At 31.2% G+C, this 25,060-nt stretch overlaps 1 protein-coding gene across 1 annotated transcript; it reads right to left on the bottom strand.

Annotated features, from left to right (window-relative positions):
* Positions 1 to 7,587: 7,587 nt before the first annotated feature.
* Positions 7,588 to 9,849, bottom strand: LOC127813866 (cinnamoyl-CoA reductase-like SNL6). The gene is made up of 5 exons (XM_052354963.1): positions 9,654 to 9,849; positions 9,351 to 9,508; positions 8,636 to 8,827; positions 8,110 to 8,447; positions 7,588 to 8,008 (listed from the first exon to the last, which is right to left on the bottom strand). Exons 1-5 carry the CDS (start codon positions 9,787 to 9,789, stop codon positions 7,918 to 7,920), a joined length of 915 nt encoding a protein of 304 aa, XP_052210923.1. The 5' UTR covers positions 9,790 to 9,849; the 3' UTR covers positions 7,588 to 7,917.
* Between the last annotated feature and the right edge of the window lie 15,211 nt (positions 9,850 to 25,060).

The following is a 25,060-nucleotide window of genomic DNA, read 5'->3' as shown; positions in this document are numbered from 1 at the left end:
TCTGGCACGAATGGAGGTAGAGTGCTTGGCTATGTATTTATAGGCCAAACAAACGAAAAGTCCCAAGGGGGTGGGGACGACGAAACCACAAGGAAGCGATGGACGATGAGAGAGAAAGGTTAAAAGAGTAATTTACATGAATTGACTAGTTTTTATTATAGGGGAAAAAGAAATTACACAAATCACAATGGAATGAATGAATTCGTTGGATTCAAAATTGACGGCTTCCTTTCAAAAGGTGAAATTTTTACTCAATTGCAACTCAGTCTCAAAATTTTTACAGATAAATTAATCATAAAATTCAAGGATATTTAAATTATTACTAACTAATTATATAGCAGTTACAATTCAAGAATTTCTTAAGTTCTAGCTTGTGTTCGTCCTCAATCACTATAATATGCCCATGGGAGCAAATTATTGGCTTCTTCTTCTTCTTCTTCTTCTTTTTCAACCTTCTAGATACGATGAAAAGTAAAAGAAAATAAAATTATTATTATATATATATCTTTAGTAGTTTTATTTTATAAAAATATAAATAATTATAATAATTTCTTCTTTTCTTTTTTTGTTGGGGGAGTTGGGGTTATATTTTAGTCTCATAGATCCATTTGCTTTTCTGATATTAATTTTAGAAAAAGTCAAATATATCTAAATGAAGCAAAACTATTCAAGCATGGAGGGCGGGCGGGCGCGAGTCCACCAAACGCCAAGCACCGAACCCCATGGGATAACAGCCCTAAAAAATATAAAGCCAATAATGAATTAGGAACATGAAAAAGCTGGGCTCCGCTGTTCCTGCGGTCACTGAACACAACAGTACGTTCCGCAATATCACCACGTGGACAAGAAAAAGCCTCAATTAATAATAATAATAATAATAAAATAATGTGGCCACGAGATCACGTCGCCCCCTTTTATTCCCAATTTTCTTCTCCTTTTTGGCAATCTGTCCGTCTTTGCTTGCCGCAGCTTCTTTGAACTTTCTGTAAATATGAACTATTTCTCCCTTTTTCATTGAGCGTGACATTATCCATTAATTTTTCTACTGCATTCAAACCCAATGAATTGAAAAACAATCATGGGCGAGATGACGATAGCATTTCTGTTGGGATTTCAAGGCTGTGATGAAGCCGTGTGCGTGTTTGCGAGCGAAAGCCTACCGACTCACTCGGCACTGAACGACTGACTGACTGACTGACTGCTATTTGATTTGATGATGCAACATATATATATATATATATAGTTGAGAAATTTGATTGATATTGTCCGCCTGTAGTGGTTAGAAACAGCGTTTCCTTTTCTTTTCCTTTCCTTTCCTTTGAGTTGAATGGGTGTTTTAAAAACATTATCTACGAATAGTTGGAATATTATTTATTTATAGCTTTCATTACCTCCTCGATCGTCAACTATATATTGGAATATTATTATTATTATTATTATTATTATTATAGTTAGTTTCTTCCCGGCCCCCTTTTAATTTCTAATATTTATTCTGTTGAACTGCTTTTGCACATATTGCATCTTTAATTAATTAATTTTCTCTAAATTAAGAGTCTTGACAAATTCTTGTTTCTTTACAACCAAGTAATTATGCCAGCTTGTGAAGTGTTGCGTTGCGTTAGCTATTATTTCCTATATATTTTCTTAATTAATTAGTCAAACTGCATGTTATGCTTAATTTGTTATGCCGCGCGTTCTAAGAGTTGGACTTAGAAGGGGTATTGGTGAAGTTATTCTTTGACAAATTCGTCTGTCTTAGTCAAATTAACATATCTTATTTTATATTTTTAATTTAAAAATAATTTAGCAGATTAAAAATATATAGTTGACAATTATATAATTTATTTACGTCACAAATAACAGAGACTTAATTTGGTATATGCGTCTTGAGCAATTACTTATCACCTTTCATAAGTCTATTTTTGTAAAAAAAAAATAATAAAAAAAATAAAATCCAAAACCAATTTTTATAATTCGCATATATATATATATATAGCCTTAATTTAGACTCAATCTCTTGACTGTAAGTTGGTTTGAGATCCGATGCAAATCTTACTTCCCCCTTGAGTTATTTAAAAGTATATTCTTGAAAAGTCTTAAGAAAATAAAATTTATTAAAAGTATATATATATATATAGTTTTCGTTACCTAACCCAAAACGACAATACACTAATATTATTATTATTATTATAAAATGCAGAAAATCACATAATATAATGTATGCAACAAGATTTGGCTCAACAAACCCACCTTCTACCTTACCTGTTGTTGCAGAGAATGGTGAATTATTTATTTATTTATTTATTTTTAATACATACACAAGCACAAGCACAAGCACAAGCGCAAGTGCAAGTGCGTTCGTGTGTAATAAATTATTTATTCTTTCCTTTAATGTCATGATATGATAATCCACTCGACTCGTTGTTCTCTATACCTTCCTCCCTCAACTTAACCCACATTTTATTTATTTATTTATTGTCAAAGTATTATTATTATTATTATTATTATTATTAATTATTTACTTATTTTTAGGTGATGACATCACTTATTCTCCTTTGCCAACTATCCTGTAATTTATTTATTTGTTTATTTTCCACTTGTTATTTCTTTGGCAACCACACCATCTTTACGAAATCCAACAAAATTATAGATTATATATGGTCTGAAAACTCCATTTTAAGGTCCACAAAGACGTACCAGATAGATGTAGCTAGCTAGGGTCTATCTGGGTACACGGTAGGTGCTCTGCTTAATTAAATAAGGTTTATAAGAGATTAATTAAAAAAAACAAAAATTAAAAATAAAATATCAAAATAATACTCAGGATGTTGTTTATACAAAAATGTTATATTATAATATTTGTCTTACATGAATAAAATGAAACAAGGGACCATGTCCGATAAACTTTAAATTTTAAATCTTTGCATGTTGTCATATGGTTTGTTCGACGCAAATAAATGAATAAATCCAATTGTTTGTACACTTTTGTTTATATAGGAAACAAAAAAAAAAAAACAAAGAAAGAAACGATGAAGATCAGCTGGACCACCCACCCAATTCAATTGTTGAGATATTGGGCAATAAAAAATAATAATGATAATATGGGCGTGAGTGGCAAGAGAGAGATCTTGGGCAAGGCAACATGGAAGCATGATGTGAGCTGCTGCTCTGCTGCTTCTGAAAAACTTTTTACGACGCGAGCTGGGATGATCTGATCACATGGATGCGGATGTAACTAATTAATTCCAACATTTTTCCAATTTTATTTTTGTCCGCTATATATTCAATTAAATAAATTTTATTTTGTTCGCGTGCATTGCATGCCTGACACTACTATATATAATATAAGAAATTATAAATTTTATTTTTTATTTTTTTAAACCACTTTTACATTTAATAAAGGATGAACCGCGTAATTTTATCTCATTTATTTATTTTTTACTCCAACAGAAAATGGGAATGAAAATGTTTTGCAAAATTGGAATATAATTTTTATATGAAAAGCTTTTACACACACACAAAAAAAGAAGAGGTTTTTAAATATTTGTCTCGATCGCACATTATATTAAAAATATATTTTTGATTTTATTTGTTACTCAAAAATAAATAAAGGGCATTTTGATGACAAAGTAGAAAATTATGGACAAATATATATATATATATATATAGGAAAATGAAAAGTGTGGTCAACACTCATACACGTGGGTCTTGATTCGCGTGAGTCGTGACAGCAACAAACAGCCACAACGTCGCTATTTTACTTTTTTGTTTATTATTATTATTATTATTATTATTATTAGTATTACAATGTAGGGAGGTGTGCAAGAACGTGGTACTTTTAAGGAGCCTCCCACCTGCAAATTGCAATTGAATCCCATTTACGAGGTCAGACTAATCATCTATCTATTTAAAAACCAATTGAACAGTTCATTATTTTTGACTGAATATTTCCTTTAGAAATATTTTTAAATTAGGGTAAGGGTAGGGCATGGCATTTTTGACGAAATTTTTTGTGTGACTTATTATGTATTTATGGTTTAAACACATTGAAAATTAATGTTGTTGTTTTTATTTTTAATTTTAATTCCAGTCAATAATGTATAATAATTAAATTATGATACCCATAAACACAATAATAATAATATAATCATTTGATTAAATATTAATTTCTTTCATAAACACTGACAGGGCTCGGGCTTGCGCTTGCAGTGTACGAGAAATATTACTACTTACTTACTAGCTGGCGCCGTCGTAGATAGTTGGGTTCGATCGTTGTTAAAAATGGCATAGCTAGCGGGGTCAGTGGCCAGATCCCGGATGGATGAGATGTCCTGCTCCTGCTTAAAATTAACAAACCAATATGATTAGATTTGATTTAAAGTCTGAAATTATTGTCTTCTTTATTATTAATTCCAATGGGGTGGGGTTGGGGTTGGGGTTGGGGTTTGGCTCCCAATGCCAATGATATCATTATACGATCTCACAGATTGCAAATGTAGGGTCGTTGTTGGGCTGATATCTACCGCTGTCCAATTTTTAATTATATTTTTATCTTTTGTTTTAGAACGAGATCCATTCCATACATGTGGTGGGGTCTTTGCTTTTTCATCCCTCACTTTGTATTTTTATCATTTATTTTGTATATTTTATATATGTACACAAATAAATTTTCATTTTTTTATGTATACAATTAATTGGTGGAGAACTTATATACCCAAAGGAATTATAATTACAACAATAGTTGTGAAGAACACAAATCTATTGAGATGAATGTTTCAGTGACACCCCCCAAAAAAACAGTATAGAAATATAAGAAAATAAATGAATTGAACTCATTTTGTTTATCTATTATATATTGATCATCATTTATTATTGATTTCTAATCATATTATCATTTACTCTAACAAGACCAATATAAGGGTTACGTGTTTAATTCTATAACATTTTTTTAAGTTCACAGCTAGTGACTTGGGGCCCACTGCACCAAAAAGTAAAAAATTTTGCCTTATACCTTCACTTTAAAACACACATATAAGCATGAATTTCTTCAGTCTCTATATATGAATGATATGGATACACATTTGAATATTAATTGAAATGTGGACAAGGGAGAGGCTGCATGCATTGTATGCAAGGCTAGGATGTCCCATTAATTGATGTAAAATTGTTAGTGGGTTGGAGATGGATTCCTAATTAATGATGCTATCTTTAAATCATATATATATATATATATATAATTGGACTCTCATCATAGTTGGAGGCGGCTTTAAGCATTAATTCATTGTATGCAAAAACGAAAATGGACTCGTGACAGGGTTCAGAGGGGGCCATGGCTTTTTTAGTTTGTCACACATTTTTATCTATAAGCTTATGATGCTCTTATAATAATAGCAGTTAAATTATCAACTACGTACCTTAAATTAGGATGTAGTTTAAACAGTACTCAATTTAGTTCAGGGGCAAGCAATCAGCAAATTAACCTTAAAGTTGGCTTAGAGAGAGAGAGAGAGAGAGAGAGAGAATTAACAGGGTGAGGTTTATAACAGTACGTAGAATCAGCAAGAATTATTAATAATTACAATGGAAGAAATGATATATAGATAGATAGATAGATAGATAAAAAAAAGAGGCAGAGGGCTGGAAGATGGGGCACCACTGCTTTGCCCATTTTGAGGGGAGAAAGCAGCCCTTACCATACCTGTTACCTACTTCTTATCCCTTATGTCAGTATGTGTTTAATTAGTGCTATTTTTTATTCATCTTGTTACTTCATGTACAGTCAAACTGCAGTTTAATTCTTTTCGTTATCATGCTAGCTAAGACTACAATTTTGGCTAATAATATTCAGGATAGATCGATCACACAATCAGAAATCAAAAAAAATTATAGTGTTGACAGCATGCATACATAGGTTTTAGACGTTGGGTAGAACGTCATAATCAGGAGAAGGGATGGGAGTAGGTAGAAGAAGTAGAAAAGAAATGGTCCGAATTAATGTTGCTGGTTCTAAGAGCACGAAGGCGAAGCCCATATAACATAACATGAATGCAGGCTAAATATTAAAAATCATACCCTCGTGCCCAAATCAACGTCACCTGTCATTTTTAACAACTGTAAACGTGGTTTTGTAATTTTATAAAAAAAAAAAAGTAAAAATTGAATTTTCGATTTTATCCTTGTACCCTAATCAACGTCACCTTTCATTTTTTGACAAAAATTAAAAACAACAATATAAGATTAAATTAGTGATTGGTATATTTTCATTAAAAGCAAAAGCTAGAGAAATTTTAATTTTAACTCTAAATTTTGAAATTAATTAAGAATAAATAAGAGTTAGAAATCAAATCAGAAGCATGGAAGCACGTGGTACGTGAAAAGGACAAAATCGCCAAATCTCCAACGGCCGTGGAAACCGAAACGCGATGTGAAAGATGACACAGGTCACTCCTCCTCCTGTGGCTGGCCTGGCTATATCAGGAATTGACAAGACAAGGCTTATTGAGTTATGGCTATCATCCTCCTTCCCTTAGTAAGGGAGAGACCAATCCTTCCTTCCTCCTTCCTACACAATATATGTTACATTACAATACAGCTCTCCCCGGGCAAAGACATAATGTGTAATTTTTTACAATTTAATAAGAAAAGTTAAATTAAAAAAGAAACCCCGTAAAAAGCTGCAAATCATCAAATAAAATCAAACGAAAAGTTAGAGAAAAATGTTAAATAAAACTTACAAATGATCATATATAATCAATAAATAAATGTGAGACTTCAAAGGGATCTAGAGATTATGTCTTTGTCTTGTCACTAACTGAAGAACTCATTAGCAATATTATGCGACCATATTCTATTTATTTAGAACATTTTTTTTTTAATAAAACATATGTATTATGTAGAGCGACTAATAATTAGCTAGCTTCATATATGGCTAATAATAAGTAGTGAAGATTTTCCTTTTCTTTTATTTGCTTTAAATTGACTGTGTTTCCAATTCCAAGAGGGCAGCTACTTTTTTGGCAGAAGCGCATATCGGGGACTGGGGATGGGCCTCGATTCAGAGCTTTTTTTTTGGGTAAGAAAAGTACAAAATACAAACAGATTAAAAAAAGAAAAAGAAAAAAGAAAAAAGAAAAGGACAAGAATTTGGTAGAACAGTACGTACAATTGACAAATTCGCTACTTTTATTAGTCTTGTTCTCCTCTGCTTGATTAAAAATAAAAAAATAAATTGGTCACACTAATCATTTTCTTACTTGAATCATATGTGAAGGCACTTTATTTATTTGTACCTCTAATTAAATCGTGCGCCCACTCACCTCATTCTATGAAAAAAAAAAAAAAAAAAGAGTACTTTCATACCGTCTTTCCTATTTTATTTTTATTTTTACCAAATTAAAAGTATGTTAAACTTGCCCTGACCTGCCCTAAAGTGCTTAAACCTATTTAATTATATACCAACTTTTAGGTGGTGGACAATTTTGAAGCAACTTAACTTCCTAAACTCAAACAAGAAAGATAAAAGAGTATATATATGAATATTCATAAACTCAAGCCAATGAATGTAGAGTCGTAACCTGACAATAAATATAAAAAAAAAGAAAAGAATTCATATTTTATATATATATATATATATAAACTTGTTACATTATTTTGGGTGTTACTTAGTGTACAAGACTTCTCTAAACATTTGTACGTGCCAGGAAGTTGGACAGCTACAAGTTATTTCCAAGGTAAATTTACACGTGGCCAGAACCCATTTGTCCAGGCAGTTGCTTTTTTTTTTTTTTTTTCTCCCTATTTTTCGTAAGGAGATCGACCTCCAAAGAAAGCAAAACTAGTCTGCATGCTACAGGGAACCACTTGGGAAGCTCGCTGTGGCCACCGCCGCCGGAGACGAGGTAGGAAGAGAGCATCAGCTCAGCAGGGCCCACTCCGGAAATCCTCCATCAACGAGTTCAGCTTCTTATTGCTTATCCTCTGCTGAATTATTCTCATATCCTTCTCGGAACTGTAGAACAAAACACGAGGGGACAAAAAAAAAAACGTTAGAGCGCGACATGGAGCGTCTTCACAATATGCATCACAATCATCTCGACGGTTGATTGGTACCTTGGAGGAGGCTGTGGGGAATCTGGGGTGAGCATCTGAGCCAGCTTGACGGCGTCGTCGTTCGTTTTGATCACGTGGTTGAAGCACAGATATCGGCCGAAGGATGCGATGTTTTCGAAGACGGAGACGTGGGCTTCAACGAGGAAGTCGAGATCGACGGTGACGAAGACGCCGTCTTCGTACATCTCGGCCGCTCCTTTCAGGTAGGGATTGGTGATGGTTAGATCAGGGCCGCCCGTCAAGAGTCCGGCGTTGATGCACACCATGCTGACTCCCCGGTCCATGGCCAAGGCCCATGCCGCCTTCTCTGCCACAGTCTTGGACAGTGCATGCCATAGCTGTATACAGCCGTGCAAATGCTCAGAAATTGGTGGCAATATAATATTTTCAAGAGATAATATATAAAAATTTCCACAAGTTGGGAATCTTGGTAGTAGCATTGATTGGTATCCAGTTGCAGGCAATTTGGTATTGTTAATTTGAGTGGATTGTTTGTACGTAAAAAGGAATATAAAATGGGGGGTACCTTGAATTTGCGGCAAAAATTGATGTCAGTCCAGTATGTCTCGTCAGAATCTGATTTGGACGATTTACGATCCTCCCTCCAGATGACAGCGGTCGCGGACGACGTGAAAACCACCTTGTCGATGGTATCTGTTTGGGCGCAGGCTTCCACTACGTTGTGTGCCGCTCTCACTTCAATCTCCCCCATGAATTCCTGCACCAAAATTAACCATGATTTGTTATTGTTGATCAAACCACTCGTATATAATACATATGCCTCCGCTAATTTGGAATACTGGTTATCTGCATGTGTTTGTCTCTTTCATTCAGACTTGTATTTGAAACCATCAAAGGTAAAACCAAATTGCTTTGTTGACTTGGTAAACAAGTGCCCAGTTTGATTCTTTTAAAAGTGATGATCCCTTTGACGAGTCATTAAACTGTAGACTGTGATTCATTGTATTGATCGACGTCCTTTATCAACGAATTCTATGCTCTTGTAAAACCATAATTGGACTAGAAAAAAAAAAAAAAAATCTTTTTGAGAATGAAAATGCTGTTTGCGAAATAGCAAACTGTGTGCTATATATTTTTCACTGCTCGGTATAAAGAAAATGCAAAAGAAGCGTAATGCCGAGCTTATAAGAAATGCAGTGTAAATTTCACGTTATCGTGGGTTGATTGAGATCGACGTTAAAGAATGATAGTCCAGAGAGAGAGAGAGAGAGAGAACATACGTCATAGGTTGTATAATCTTCCGGAGGCTCGAAGTTGTAGAACAAACCAGAACAGCCCTTGAGAGCGTCGACTATGCTCTGGTAATCGAAGGGGTCGGAGTGAAAAATCTGCAGATTCTGGTGGTCGCAAGCCAGTTTCCTTAATGCTTGACTCTCCTCTGCAAGATTATCACAAAAACGCACCCATTACATACGGCCCCATACATACATTGCATAAGCAGAAGGAACGAACGAACAGGAACAGGAACAGGGGGATTAAGTAAGGACGAGAAAGAAATTAACAAAGGATTGTGAAAGACTTACTAGGGCTCTGAATGGCGGCGTGGACTTCGTAGCCTTGTCGGAGAAGCTGCTCGACGAGGCCGCAGCCGAGGCGGCTGTTGGCGTCCATAACGCAGACGGTGTTGAAGCTGCTCGAGAAAAAAGCTGCCGGTGCCATTTGAGAGATAGAGGAGAGAGAGAGAGAGAGAGTGTTAAGAATTTGGCACGAAGAGAGGTAAAGCGGTGAGGTGGGTATTTATAGGGCAAAGGCAGCCTTGGGTTGGGCTTGGAGAGCAAGTCGCTGGGAAGTGGTCATTGTTGCCGCTGCTGCTGGGAAGGAGAGGAGAGAGAAAAGGTTAAACAATAAATTAATCTTACAGACATAAACATAAATTAATATGACTTCTTCCCTTCTCATTCATTGCATTCAAAAATGTTGTCCTCTCTCTCTCTCTCTCTCTCTGGCTTCAACGTCTAAACTTGAATTTGTTTATTAAAAAAAAAAAAACACCCATATATAATTTTCATATTATTATTATTATTATTATTGTGTAATAATCCCCCTTGACTTTTATTGAAATATTCTTCATTCCTTTTAACAAGTAGTTCACTTAAAATTAGTCGATTGAATAAATGATAATATGAAAATTATTAATAGACTAAAGTTTCAAACAGAATTATTTTTGTATAACAAAGAAAATCAAGAAGATATAGAAACTGAGAAAAATATATATACAGATGCAAGTTCAGAGGTATTTTGGTGGTTTTATTTATATTTTTTGAGAAGGATATATAGAAGAGGCCATTTAATTTGTATGTATCGGGGCGGGGCGGGTTGGGTTTGAGCAAAAACAGGAACATATATATATATATAGGCGATCGAGGCTGTTCAAGTTCAACCACTCACTCTCGTCCAGTACGTTCGGGTTCTTATTCATTAGCTTCGCACCAACTCAACTCTCTCTGCTCACTTGCTCTATTATTCTAATTCATTCTATTTTCTATTATATCCTCCTCCTCTTTCTCCTCCTCAAACCTTAATATTTAATCCTTCATCGAGTATGGGTGGAAATAAGCACTGCTGACTGGGCGGGCACGCCTTAATTTCCAACTTAATTCCTCTACTATTTTCATATATTATATTCATAAATTAAATAAGTTATATGTCAACTATAAAATATGTCTCAATGAATAAACGCGTCTTGTTCTATTTATACTATATTTAATGGGTTTCAATTTTTGAATATTTCTATTAGTTAATAAAATATTCCAAAATAAGATGTATTTATTATTAATTAATAAAAGCGTTTAGTGTAAAAAAATAAGGTCAAGTGCCTTCCTTGGACACAGTCATTAGCAAAACCCATATTTAATTTATTTGTTCCATATATTAACTTAATTGAATTATTATATATAATAATAATTAGATCAGTAAGATTTCAAATGATAGACCACTATAATTTATTGTATTTTCAAATTGATTATTTTAATTTAAAAATATTAAATAAATTATTATATTTTTATACCTCGAGTCATATTAATTATTATGATAGATTTTTTTTTTTTTTTTACCGTTGCCCAATAATGTTTTAATTTTATTAACTACACTAATTATATCTCTCATTATAAGAATATTACACAGCGTTACATAGTTCTACTTTGTCTTTTTAAAATATACTAACCAATTTGACCCTCACTCTTAAACTACAATTATTTATTTGATTATTTTTATGGTATAATAACCAATTTGATCCCAACATACAATAACTTATTTTTCACTTAACCATAATAATTACCATATATTATATATCTTAAAAATATTAAAATACTTATTATATTTAAATAGTACAATACCTTAAAATTTTGAGTATAATAAAATAATTTTTTTGTGACTAGAAATTTAATTAATTGTGAATATCTTCTAGTAAATTTGATTACACACATATATAATTAATTATGATAAATATTTTTTTCGTAATTGATTATTTTCTTATATGATAAAAAATATGGTTCATTTAATTTTTCTGTTGTTATATTTAGGTAAAATTAAATTAAATAAGTGCCAAGTCAATTTAAATTAGCTTATTTATTTATTTATCATTTTCGCACATGGAGTTGAGTCAAATGATATCCAAGCTTCATTTGCTAGTCAATTTATGTTAGCTATTATTATTGATAGCCCTGTCAAACTGCATTAAATACATTTTAACCCTTCAAAATATAGTAATTATAAATTGTCATCATTAAAACCAAAGCGTGAAGACTCATGCATTCTCATATTTCTATTTCCTCCAACCCCACTTTAATTTAATAAAACAGCGGACTTACTCATTTTATAATAAATAATATTATTTATCTAATTGATACATTTTTATTAAAAATCTGTACATACGTACCTTTTTATTTTTCAATAAAAATATGCTAATTAGACTGAAAATTTATCTTTAATTTAGATAAAGAGCATTACTCTTTTATAAAATAAAATAGATTTTATTATGGTATATTTAATGTATTTTTAGTTTTAGATAATGTGTATTATTATATATTATTTTTAGTATTTAAATACTTTTATTAATTGGTAACAAATGAATTATGAATACAATAAATCTATTTGAATAGAATCGATAGAATTATTTTTTTTATTTTTTTAATTATTGATGTTAGGATAATTATGTTATTTATCATTTTATTTATCAACAATATCCTTTCAGTCATAACTTTTAGATTTTTTATAAAATTAAAATTATCTTTTTATTTTATTAAATATTATTAAAATAAGTATTAAAACAAGTATTAAATACTAAGAGTAGACTTTTAAAGAATTGAAGGCCATTGCTGGTAGATGGTAATTGATTATTTGAATGTAGACTTTTACGCATAAGGCTCATTATGTCTCAATTCTCAAACCATGCATTTTACTTTCCTTCCTTAGAAATAAAACCCCCATAAATATCTGTAAATATCTGTGTGGAAAAGCAAAAAGATGTATTGGAAAAAGGGTCAATAGCCAAAGCAGGTTAGTTCCGCGTCCAAATTGTCATTTCCAACTTCCTTTCTTTTCCTCTCTAAATATCTCTTACCTTACCACAAGTTGAAGAAGTTATTATTCAATAATAACAGTTGTAAGACGTGGCGGCACCCATATCAATTAACATACTAAGGTTTGAATTTTAATTTTAATAAATTTATTTAGATAAAATTTATTCAAATAGAATCATTTTTTTGGTCATTTTAATTATTGATGTTAAGATAATTATGTTATTATTATTTATCAATAATATCCTTTTTAATCATAATTTTTGAATTTTTTATAAAGTTAAAATTATCTTTTTATTCTATTAAATATTATAAATAAATATTAAATGACTTTCTATCTGAATAAATTATAATCAATATCAGTTGTAAGACATGACAACACCCATATGAATGAATATAGCAAGATATGAATTTTAACTTTTATTTAAATTCAACATTTATTACAAGGAATCATTATTCAATTTGACAAATCCCGGTCACTGTGACAAGAGATCCATTTGCCATTCGCATCAAAGATACTCACAAACCCAACCTAACCTCTCCCCATCACTCTGCTAACTTCTACCATATGAGTCATTCCATTGAAATTATACACTACAAATTATGGGAGTTCATTGTACTTGTAGAAAAAAAAAATGAGTTGTATAATTTTCCAATGGACCGTCACTCTCGCTGTCCCTGGTGTACTTACTGTTATCCCATCCCCCTGACCTATGTATATGTATATATATCCTACCTTTCTTTCCCAATTACCCAAGGCCAATGGGGGGTTGACTCTCCCTATAGATTTGAAACTTTGGTGCCCCTCTCTGTTGACGCTGATTGCTCGCCCTTGACTCGGCTCATCCTCTCCGCCCCCAAATTAATCCATTTTTTATCAGACGTCCTCCATCCATTCTCCATCTGTTACCTTGAACAGACTCATGGTAACAGTAAACCAATATCTGGGTCCATCAAGGTCTCTAGGGTGCGCGATACCGCCACGTGAATATAACCATTGGGCGACCCAAATGGGCAAAAACGAAGAAATAACCATAAACACTACAAGCCAAAATGAAAAACCAAGAAGGAAATAAAATAACGTGGCCACGAGATCCCGTTGTCCCTTTTTTTATTTATTTGTATCTTTTGAATTCTAATTCTCATGGCCCTGAGTGACGTCATCCCATTTCTCTCTCTCTCTCTCTCTCTCTCTCTCTCTCTCTTTATTTTAGAAAAAGCATATTATACCTACTGATCATCAAGCGGGCCGGAAATTTTCCCGGAAAATTCATTTCGGTCAGCCGGCAGTCAGTCGTTAGAAACAATGTTTAATTTCGTTGAATGGGTGGTGGTGGGTGCACGCTGCACCACCAAACATTATCCACACTCTAAATTATAAAAATGTATTTTCTGGGTACAATTTGGCATTCCGCCATTAGTTTAATTATTCCGATGACTTTTTTGGGTCGCTCCATCCTTTTTAAATATTATTATTATTATTAGTGGGGTTGAATGGGTGTTTAAATCGTGACTTAATTCACTCAAATTTGACATCTTCTTCTTACTCGCTCGCCAGTTGTACTTCCTCATCCTGTGTCTTTCTACGTGCTTACGGTAATTTGTCGCTTTCTTTCCCACATTTAACATCCGCATTATTAAATTTCACCCGTATCTCGGCCTTAATTTGACAGTAGTTCATTAAATTGACTTAGAAGACAGTCCAAGCAAATCAACCATATAATAATATTGACTTTTGCATAAATGTTACCTATGCAATCGATAATTTGAATATATATTTTTTCCCCTTCAATAAAACCAATTTCTTTTTCTTTCTTTTTTTAATGGGACTTTCGGGAGAAATTTTTCCTCGTCAACCCAATTTATGTAGGCCTCAGATTTGATTATCCTTTGATTGGACAATTCTTCCCACAGGAAATAAAAGGAAAAAAAATAAAAAGTAAATATAAAGTTATAGAGAATGCATAACATTAATTATATACGTGTACACACACACACACACACACGAAGGATTAAATCAATATATATATATATATATATATTCCATAGTAGACTTAGTGCATGCATGTAGAGTGGGATGGGAAGGGTCTTGCTTAAAATTCTAAGTTTTGACAAGCCATCTGCGTGCCTAAGAAAAAACCCTATAAATATTTCTTCCTTGGCAAGTTTTCAAATTCATAGTCAAATTCAATTTATCAAAGTCAAGAAAGCAAGCACGCAATTAAAAAAGATCGGGCTACTATTAATTTAGTAGTAGATTCCAATATGCCCCATGCCCACCTCAAAATCACCCACAATTATATATATATATATCGTCGATTATAATTATTACAATAATACAAATCACACGATAGGAATGGCACCCGCAGCCAGACTTGGGTCAATTGCGGCACCAAATTTGTCAATCTCTTTTACACTGAGAGAGATTATGTATATTAATGATTAATTATTTATTTATATAGATGATAGTTAATAATTAAGCAATGCCAACTTTACTTGTCGTTTGTCATTTAAAAAAAAAAAAGAAAAGAAAAGAAAAGAAAAACTATGCTACGCTGCTGCTTGTGGTAAGCTGGGGAATTATTCAAATCGCAAGCTGTGTTTGCATTGAAGGAGGGAAAAAGTATTATTTGCTTTTTCCACTACTTGTTTTCCCTTCGTGCCACGATGAGATCACTTATTCTCGTGTGAAGTCATCAAATGTTATCGCTTACGCCAAAGTAGTTCCAAATTTAACTAATCAAAACATCATCAAATATATTAAGCGTAAGCATCCAAATTTATATATCATGGAATTTTTGTTGTCATTATAACTAGTTATGTATATATTTTCATTAAGAATAAACAGTTTGTCGCTTTAGTACGTTAATGCATCCAACAAACGTTGTAATTAATCGCTATAAAATGTGCCAAATTACATAATCACATTTAAGCAACACCACCATATATACATAATCGGTATCTATCTTTCTTTTAATTATTGAAAAAATGTAACAAAATTATTCAAATTACAACATAAAATGACTATATTTTCAGGATAAATAACGTCACATATTCTTAAATTCAAATTGAGAATTTTTAAAGGATATGAACATCTGAAAATGTTAACAAAAAAAAACCATTTTACGTTCAAATTAAGACTCTCCTTCTCTTATAGAATCCACAAGAAAGATGATATATAATTTTCCTTCTCTTATAGAATCCACAAGAAGGATGATATATAATTTTTGTTATTGTTGTTGTCATCATCATCATGTAAGTAATGATATATGATTTTATGTGAAATGGTGTGGTAAGATATAAATTTTATATGTGTTGACCAATTTGCAAAGAGATTAAACTAGAATTACATATGAATATTGATGATAAGTGTAACATCTCTAGTTTTAAATATTGATTGTGGTTAATTTTGACTAAGAATAATCTTATTTTTTTATTTTTAGTATTGCTTCGAGTAATAAATTTTTCTTGTGTTTCATAATAGAAAATTAGATTGTGTTCTCTTTATTGTTTTTAAGTCATTTTTAGTTTTTAATTTTCTAAAATAATGAAAACGCGTTCTTTTTACTGTTTAAAAAAAAATATTTTCAAAAATAAAAAAAATTATAAAGAAAACCCAAAATAACAAAAAATTATGTTTGAGTGTTTAATCCAAAACAAATTCCAAACTCAAAATATGAAAAATAGGTTTCATTTTTTGTCTTTAATTTTTATTTTAATGCTTCCTATTTATAACCATATTATGACTGCATTTGTTTTTTTTTTTCAAGTTAATTAATTTATTTATTTAAAATTAAATATTTTTAATTTTTTAAATAATTAAATTTATTTAATAAAATGTCATTAAAAATTTATTTTCAAAATTTAAAAGAGAATATGTATTTTTTAGTTTCTTGTTTTAAGAAATAGTTTTTAAAAATGATAAAGAGAACGCGTTTTCATTTTTTTGAAAATAAACTATCAAAATAAAAAATTAAAAATAAATTTAAAACTCAAAATTAAAAATTAAAAAACAAAGAGAACGCAGCCTTAACTTTTATTGTCAGGAACAAACCCTTTCTTAATTTTGACTAACTACCACAAACAAATTTATAAAAATGTATTTATTTATTTATTTTTTAAGAAAAACAAATAAATTGTCATGATTTGTCACTACACGACGAAATAGACCATAAAAGTGTCGAGAAAAATGGGCCTAAATATAGAGAGGTCCGAGGCAGAGGGGGAGATTAGTTGAGAAGGGAATTCATGATGAGAATATAAAATCATAATTTTAATTGAAGCAGTGGATGTAGCAGAGGGCATGGAACTTGATTAATCAAAGTAAGTGTGGACATGGAAATAATATTGGCAGTGGAAGTCGTTACGCTAGCTACTACATTAATGCGGTCCTTTTAATGACTTTGTCCTTTGTTTATATAATAATAATAATAATAATACAGCCTCACCCTAACAAAGAAAAACATGTTACTTTAAAAGACCATGTAAAAATTCCACATCCAACTATATATATATATATATATATATTAAATATGCTGCCAACAGATTCAAACAAAATAAATAAATAAATAAATAAATTTTCAAAAATAACAATCATGCATCTAGTGTTGCAGTATTTTAAGTGAGGGTGAGGGTGAAGGGAGGTTGGTGCTTTGGATAGCCATGAGTAGTTGGGCTGTCTTCAGTCTTTTTCTTAATTTTGTCTCAAATCCAAGCTCGGTTTCAATGAATTTTTCCATTTTAAAGTTTCATTGTGCAACACTTAGTCAATTCATTTGGTGGGTGTCAAAAGTTTGGTTCCGTCTTTCCTTCATGCTGTCTTTTTCAGTCGAAAAGAGTTTTCATGTTGACAAGAAGAATTTCGCATCAAATTATGTGAGTTAAGAAAAATTGTAATTTATTTATAAGGCTAATTAATCCCCCCTTTTTTCTACGTACGAGCCTTAAGATAAAATTATTATAATCATCATTACATTACATTACATGTGCATTTCGCAAAAGTAAAGCCTTTTTAAGAGGAAAATTATACGAATAATGCGTCTCTTACGCATTGATCAGTTTTAAAAAATATTTTATATATTTCAAAAAGTCATAATATTCATTTTTAAAAAGTTTAGAAAACACTGAAAAAATATATTCTCTAATTCATAATATAAAATTGCAAAATTAATTAGCAAGTTGAGTCTTTTATTTTTAATAAAAAAAATTAAAATATTTTCTACAGCCCTGATTTTTCTTTGCATTATCATTTGATTTCGAACACAAAAAAGTAACACAACTTTGGTCAACAGTAAGGACAAAGTCAAGACATCATTAAACTAAGTTACTCCGAAAATTTAATTAACTAATATTAGGTACCTCAATTACGCAATTAGCTAGTTGGCCCCTTCTAATACAATCTGACGTAACACGATGAACTTAGTGCAACAATTCTTTATTGTACTTTGAATCTCAATAAATTGATGACTGGCGTTGGTAGGTAGGTAGGTAGTTGCTAAGTGAGGGCAGAATTTCGTGCCAAGGGTTGTAAATCTTTTAATCTGTTTTATATATATATATATATTGCGTAATTTTTTTTATCACTACTAGTTGAATTTAAACATAAAATAACTAATGACATTGTTAATAAAACTTAATAAAGTTATTGTTGGTTCTATAAATAGTTTTTAAATAAAAAGAAAGACGCAATACATAAGGCGTCCCCTTAATAATTAAAAAATATGACATTAGTCTTTAATGTGGAAAATATCAAGATTTCATATCTTAACTATTAAAAATTATTGTTTTAAATTTTTACTATTATGAAATGTTAGCGTGTGTATGAATACATTCGTTTACCACATAAATGACAAGGTGATAGTATTCTAAATAGGTTGACTGGTTTGTTTTGATTTCTCAATAATTAAAAAATATAGTATTTAGTTTTTAATATACAAAATATCAAGATTTTAGATCTCAATAATTAAAAAACAGTGCTCTTATTTATTCCATGTAGGACATATACATAAAAAAAAAAAATTACCATGTCATAAAAAGACCACGCTAATGAGATACATCAAATTAAAAGACCAAATTACTCATAGTTTAAAAAAATCTTAAATCTCAAACACCTAAATCTCTAAATCACTAACTTAAAAAATGTTACATTTTTCTATTTTCAATTACAAAATATAACAGGACTAATCTCCATCATTTCCTTTTGTTGAACTCAGTTCTATCGCTCTCTCATTCTCTTGTTTATATCCTTATTTTTCAAGGTAAGAACTTAAAATAATAATTTTTAATAGTTAAAATACAAAATTTTGATATTTTGTACATCAAGAATCAAACATCGTATTTTTTAATTATTGAGAGAGCACAATAAACCAGCTAACCTTTTCAAATATTGCTAACCGATCATCCACGTAGCATGTCACTTACAAAAGTAGGCACATTTATATACGCGTTAACGTTTCGTGATAGTAAGGACTTAAAGGATGTTTGGCTTACCATTTTTTAAGATGGCTTTTAAGCCTTTCTACTTAAAAGTTATATAAAAGTTTTAAATTGGCTAGCATTTAAATTGATAACGTATTTGAATAAATATGTTTTAAGCGGCCATTTATATAGTTATATATTTGGTTTGAAATTTTTGATAAGTAATAAGAATTTAACAAAAAAGACTAAAATGGATATATCGCTAAATAATATAAATAGAATTCATAAAAATATTAATTTTTAAATAAAAATAAATTATAAATTGATATCCAACTGATTAAATTGTTACTATTATATTTTAATAAATTATATACACTTATTAAAAATATAGTGAGAGGTGATGGTCGCGATGGAGGAGTTGGAGGCGGGAGGCGACGACAACAATTAAGTGTGCAATAGAGGCGATAAGAAAAAGATGGAGGGAGGCAAAGGCCTCGATGGAGGAGTTGGAGGCGGGAGGCGACGACAACAATTAAGTGTGCAATAGAGGCGATAAGAAAAAGATGGAAGGAGGCAAAGGCCTCGATGGAGGAGTTGGAGGCGAGAGACGGTGACGACAATGGGTTTAGAGGCGACGTAATGGAGGTGACGAGAAGGAGATGAAGGGAGGCAACGAAAAAGAGAATGGTAAAGGGATAAATGAGATGGATAAGATTGAAAATATGATAGTTATTAAAGGACAAAATTGTAAAATACTTGGTCAACTAAATAAGCTATGTACAATGTTTAGCTAGGGGAACTTTTCTAAAACATTGTCAAATAGCGTTTAATCTTTTTATTTTTTAACAAACGTATAATTAAATAAATTATACAACGTTTAATTTTCACTAATAGCTTATAAACAGTCAAATCGCTAAGTCAAACATCATCTTAAAGTAATAATTTTTAATAATAAAGATATAAAATTTCAAATTTTTATAAATTAAAAATTAAATATTATATTTTTTTAATTATTAAAAAGCCAACAAAAACTAAACATCATGTAGGCAAATCAGGTAGTCTTTACGATTATGGCCAAAAAGCTGTTGAGACAAGCCCTACTCCGAGGGGGAAGGTCAGCCTGCTGGTAGGCGTGATGTATTGATACTTGACTTAACTTTATTTTACAATGGAAAGAAAAAGAATCTCAATAAATTGAACACCATACATACTATACTCTATATATATATATATGTCGTCTGGCTCACAACGATGCCGTGATCTCATAGATCGCGTGTGCAAAGGGAGTTGTTGGGCTCTTTTAACTCTTGATTCCAAACAAAACGTTTACATGAAATCCATACATATATGTATGATTGGCCTTAAGCCTTAACTAATCTAAATCAGCTATATATATGTATATATATATATATATAAATTTTTGTATTTGTATAACGCTTCTAAAAATTTATGTCGTTCTCCTCCCCACCACCAAGATATATAGTAGTTTAATAAATGTTGGAATTATCTATTATTTAGTTACCAAAAGAATCTATTCACTTGGGTCACTATGAGTTACATTATTTAGAATATATTAATAGTTTATTAGAAATGTTGTAGGTAAGCATGAAACCAGTTTATAATGTATTTTCATATGCTTCTGCATTAGGTAGGATGTATGCTTCAAACCAAAGTCTAACAATGCAGGTGCATTTTTATACGTTTTGAGCTGTTTAGTATATTAATGGCTTCAGAAATAATATATTATTGTCACAAAGGGGATGGATTACAACAACAACAACAATCATCGCTATTCAGTATATACTAAAAGGAAAAATGTTATTTTGACACTTTATCTTATATTTAGGTAATTGTCGTGGGAGTATATATTCAAAATAATACAAATATGATAACTCATCAATGAGTGTATTAGAGTTGTGTGTCCAAATAACATTTCTAATACCAAAATTGTGCAAAAGAAAATATAGATGCATAAATTTCTTAATACATATTCATATAATAAATATTAAACATTTATTATTGTTCAATATTCATTATTACTTTTATTATTTCTAATGTTGTAACATTATTTGTTCTTAGTTTTTTTTTATTTAGTAGGATTTCTATTATTCATTAAAATAATATATATATTTTTTGTTTTATATTCTTTTTTCAAATTGATATGAGTAATTTCGGGTCATTAATATTTCTTATTTCTTATTATTTTTTATAATATAAACTTGTAAAACTCTGTAAAATAACATTCAATATATATATACTTAATTGAATCAAAGTGGAAGAATCAAACTATGATTTGTCTAACAATCCATTACCAAGAAAGCTACAAGAGTTTCCTCTCTTTTGTTCCACCATTTGTTCATCCAATATAAATTAAATCATAAATAAAGATTTTATCTCATCATAACAATAAATAAAAACTCAAAATCTATTAATATGAATCTCGATTTATTTTGACCCACTGACTTGCGTTCTGCAGGCCCACAAGCTAAGACGTACGCCATAAGGCAAGCACGTGAATAACGCAAGCGGACCCACAAATCTGAAATCTCCGACTACTGTGGGAGCAAAATCGCAGGCAATGGGCCTCTGTGCCACCTACACCCCCCGTTTCGCAATAATTACATGGCCCACCTACCCCCCCCCCCACCCCCCCACCCCCCCAAAAAAAAAAACCTGGCCTGGCTTGACCTTGGCCACTCAGGAGAAAAAAAAAAAAGAAAGGAAAATAAGGTATTTGTTTCATGGCATCTGTCAATGTCCGTGCAGACTGGCATTCAGTTGTCGCCCTCATCTGGGTTAAAGTACCATTTAGTTTTGCTCAATTATTGTATTTGAAATTGGAGGCCTTAATAAAAAGAAAACAAAAATAATCTAATAAAACTAGAAAAGGGTATTTCATGAATTAGTTGCTTAATAACAATGAGTTAGCCTTGAAATCTTCATTTTTTTCTCACAAAAATGAACGCAAATACTTAACCACTTAGAAAAAGTATTCATTTTAATTAGCATACGTTAAAAAAGGTGCCTATTTTATCTCTCTCTAAGTCTCAACAATATTCATGTGATTCCATATGTATCATAAAGTATTTATGTTAATATATAAATGATTACAAATACAGGAGAATAATTAAGTATGGATAAACTTTATTTTTGTTTTTAAATTTATCAAAACTAGCTACTATTTTGTCTCCATATCAATCACAACATATTACTAATTGTGATATATCATCAACTTCAATAAAATAGCATCACAATTATATTGAATATTTTTTCCATGCTAGCTTTTACATTAATGGACTTTGATTTAAATCCATTTAGATTTAGGTCCTTAAGAGGTGTACAGTGGGCTGTGTTGGGCCGGATACCTTAAACCCACAACATATGAAAATGTGTCTGTGCATGCGGCCCAGATTTTTAAAACCCATCGAGATCATGAAGTGGGCCATCCCGGCCCTTTTTCTTTTTCTTTAGAATCGTTTTCCTTCTCTCCTCCTCCTTCCTCTTCCTCCTGCTTTTGTTCTACATCTCACATGTTTCACATATATATATATATATATATATATTATCTAAACATTTAGTTAAATTCATTGTTATATCTACATAGATTAGGTAAAATTATACTCAAATGAAAAACGTACTTGACCTTTAAAGAAAAAAAAGAATTAAAAATTCTCATGGTTCGAAGCCAAGTCAATTTTTTTTTTTCACTTGAAATATTATTTTATTTTTTAATCAAATCTTAGTTAATGTTTGTTCCTTGTCGAAGAACTGATATGATAAGATTTTCATTAGGGAAAAATAATTAACAAATACTTATAGGCAGTTTCCAAATTCATTTTGGTGACTCGATATGGTTTAATTTTTAAAATTGGTTAACAAATAGAGTATTAATTATAAAAACTATTTATTACCACTTAAGTAAAAACTCTTATGCCAAAAGTTAGTAACAATTATTTCCTTTGTATTGGTTTATCAAACATTTTTGCTACACATTAAACTAGAATAGTTGACACATTCATAGACTCATAGGAAGTTTATCATTAATGTAAATTAGAAATATAGCTATAACCCATCTCCATTATCGTTTACAATATTAGGCATATATTGGGTTTTTTTTTTACTAGATAAGATATATATATTTCTTGTTTACTAGACTTGAAATGTGTCAGTTTTCAGTTGATAACTTTATATTATTATTTATGTTTTTTTTTATGGGAGTTGGGGGGGTGGGCAAATGAGATGTTTAATAACTCATTTTGATGTCAATTGGGCATGAAAATATGAGCCTTAAAACCAAATTAAAATGAGAAAAAATGATTTACTTTTGTTTTTGGTTCTATTCAATTTCATAAACACTCTTTGTATTGTATTTTTTTCTCTTTTGGTAAGTTTCACCCCTTAAAACCTAATGTTGGCATACAATAAATTTGATATTGCTATTGTTCAAAGTATTTATATATTTTTATTTAAAATGTTCTACTCAAATCATTAGTTAGATAAAACTAAAATATAATAAAGTGTTTTATCTAATAGGAAATCAAAATTTTAAATATAGGTATTGGAATACAAGTGATCAAATAGTATTCAAAATTTTATTGTTGCAGAATGTTTTTCTATTAGATAGGAATATAATTTTATTAGTCATTTTAATACAAACTGATCAAAAATTAAACAATACAAAATAAGTTTAATTCCTCCCTACTATGGATCATGATAATAATTGACAATTTTTTAGAATATTAAATTATTAGTAATTTAGTGACGAAGGAATAAGCCAAGGAGAGGGAAATTACTATATTACTTCTCTATACTCACTAATATGTGCCATGTGTCCCTTAGATTTGTAAAATCAGTCTCTACCTTTAGATCTCACTTGACCCAAAACTAGATCAATTACTAGTATGAAAAACTCAAGCAGACCTAGTTTATTCCTTTGAATTCAATTAATTTGAAATCTCTCTAGTAAATCTAGTTAATTGAGAATCTCTTTAATATCTTAAAAATCTCTCTAACTATTCAAAATCGTGCCCCAATAGTGAAACTATACTCCAAATGTCAATTCACGCGATTTATAAATGCGAGCAAACTCCTAAAAATATAAACACGCTAACAAATACTTATTCTATATATTAACTTACCTTTTCCTTACTAACTTGAAGGTCTCAACTCTCATGGGGACAAAAGTCTTGCTCTTGCAAGTACTTGGTTCGAGATAAGACTTAAGTAATCAATCCAACTTCATCACTTGGCACCCATCGTGGCGCCAATTGCTTTTCTTTGCTTAGAAAGTATTATTTCCAAGATCAAATCCCTTTCCCTATGGCATTTAGAAGGAACCCTCGTGAATTGCCACAGGAGGAAACAACAACTATTGTGACTTGAGCCAAGGCAACCCACCTAAGGGCAGAGTTAGTGGGGGTCACTGCCTAGAGAACCTACCACTACCTCTAAACTAGCTCATTTAGTTGGAAGTACAAGTGCAACATTTGACCGAGCTACTCATTGGCTTCCTTAGCCAGTAGCACTGCCAAAAGCAACGATCAACTTGAGATAAGCTAGGCTTGAGTACTAGGTGCGCCTTGGTTAAGTTAAAGGCTGAGCTATTGCCACCCCCTATTGAGTTCACATATATACAAGATGCCCCCTTGCCTTACTGAGCTCACCGTTGAGGTGGACCTTGCATCATTGAGCTCATTGCCGAGCTACAACCTCGTTGTTGCCTCGTTATTGTCCAACTACAACATTGCTTTGTTGAGCTACTACCTCACCTCATCAACTTTGCCTAGTAAAGTTATCACCTTTCCCTTATTGAGTTAAGGTTTTCCACTATCAAATTATATGACACTTAAGGTCTTCTAGGGCCATATGAGCTCCATATTTTTAAGGTCCAAGAGGAGTAGGAAATGAGAAATCAAAAATTACTATCTTTTCCAATGAAACATTCATCCATACCTCCTTCAATAATTATGAAGCTCAATTACTCCTCAAGTTGACCA

The sequence above is a fragment of the Diospyros lotus genome, chromosome 12 (genome assembly GCF_014633365.1).
Source record: "Diospyros lotus cultivar Yz01 chromosome 12, ASM1463336v1, whole genome shotgun sequence".
NCBI classification, from domain to species: domain Eukaryota; kingdom Viridiplantae; phylum Streptophyta; class Magnoliopsida; order Ericales; family Ebenaceae; genus Diospyros; species Diospyros lotus.
This window is presented reverse-complemented; position numbering and strand designations above follow the sequence as displayed.

What these genes read in the sequence shown, in the direction of transcription:
- LOC127813866 (XM_052354963.1), bottom strand. Translation starts at nt 9,789, where the DNA reads ATGGCACCGGCAGCTTTTTTCTCGAGCAGCTTCAACACCGTCTGCGTT. An exon ending in AAGATTATACAACCTATGAC is followed by an intron (nt 8,828 to 9,350) that starts GTATGTTCTCTC and finishes ATTTTGGTGCAG; the next exon opens with GAATTCATGGGGGAGATTGA. An exon ending in TCCCCACAGCCTCCTCCAAG is followed by an intron (nt 8,009 to 8,109) that starts GTACCAATCAAC and finishes TTTGTTCTACAG; the next exon opens with TTCCGAGAAGGATATGAGAA.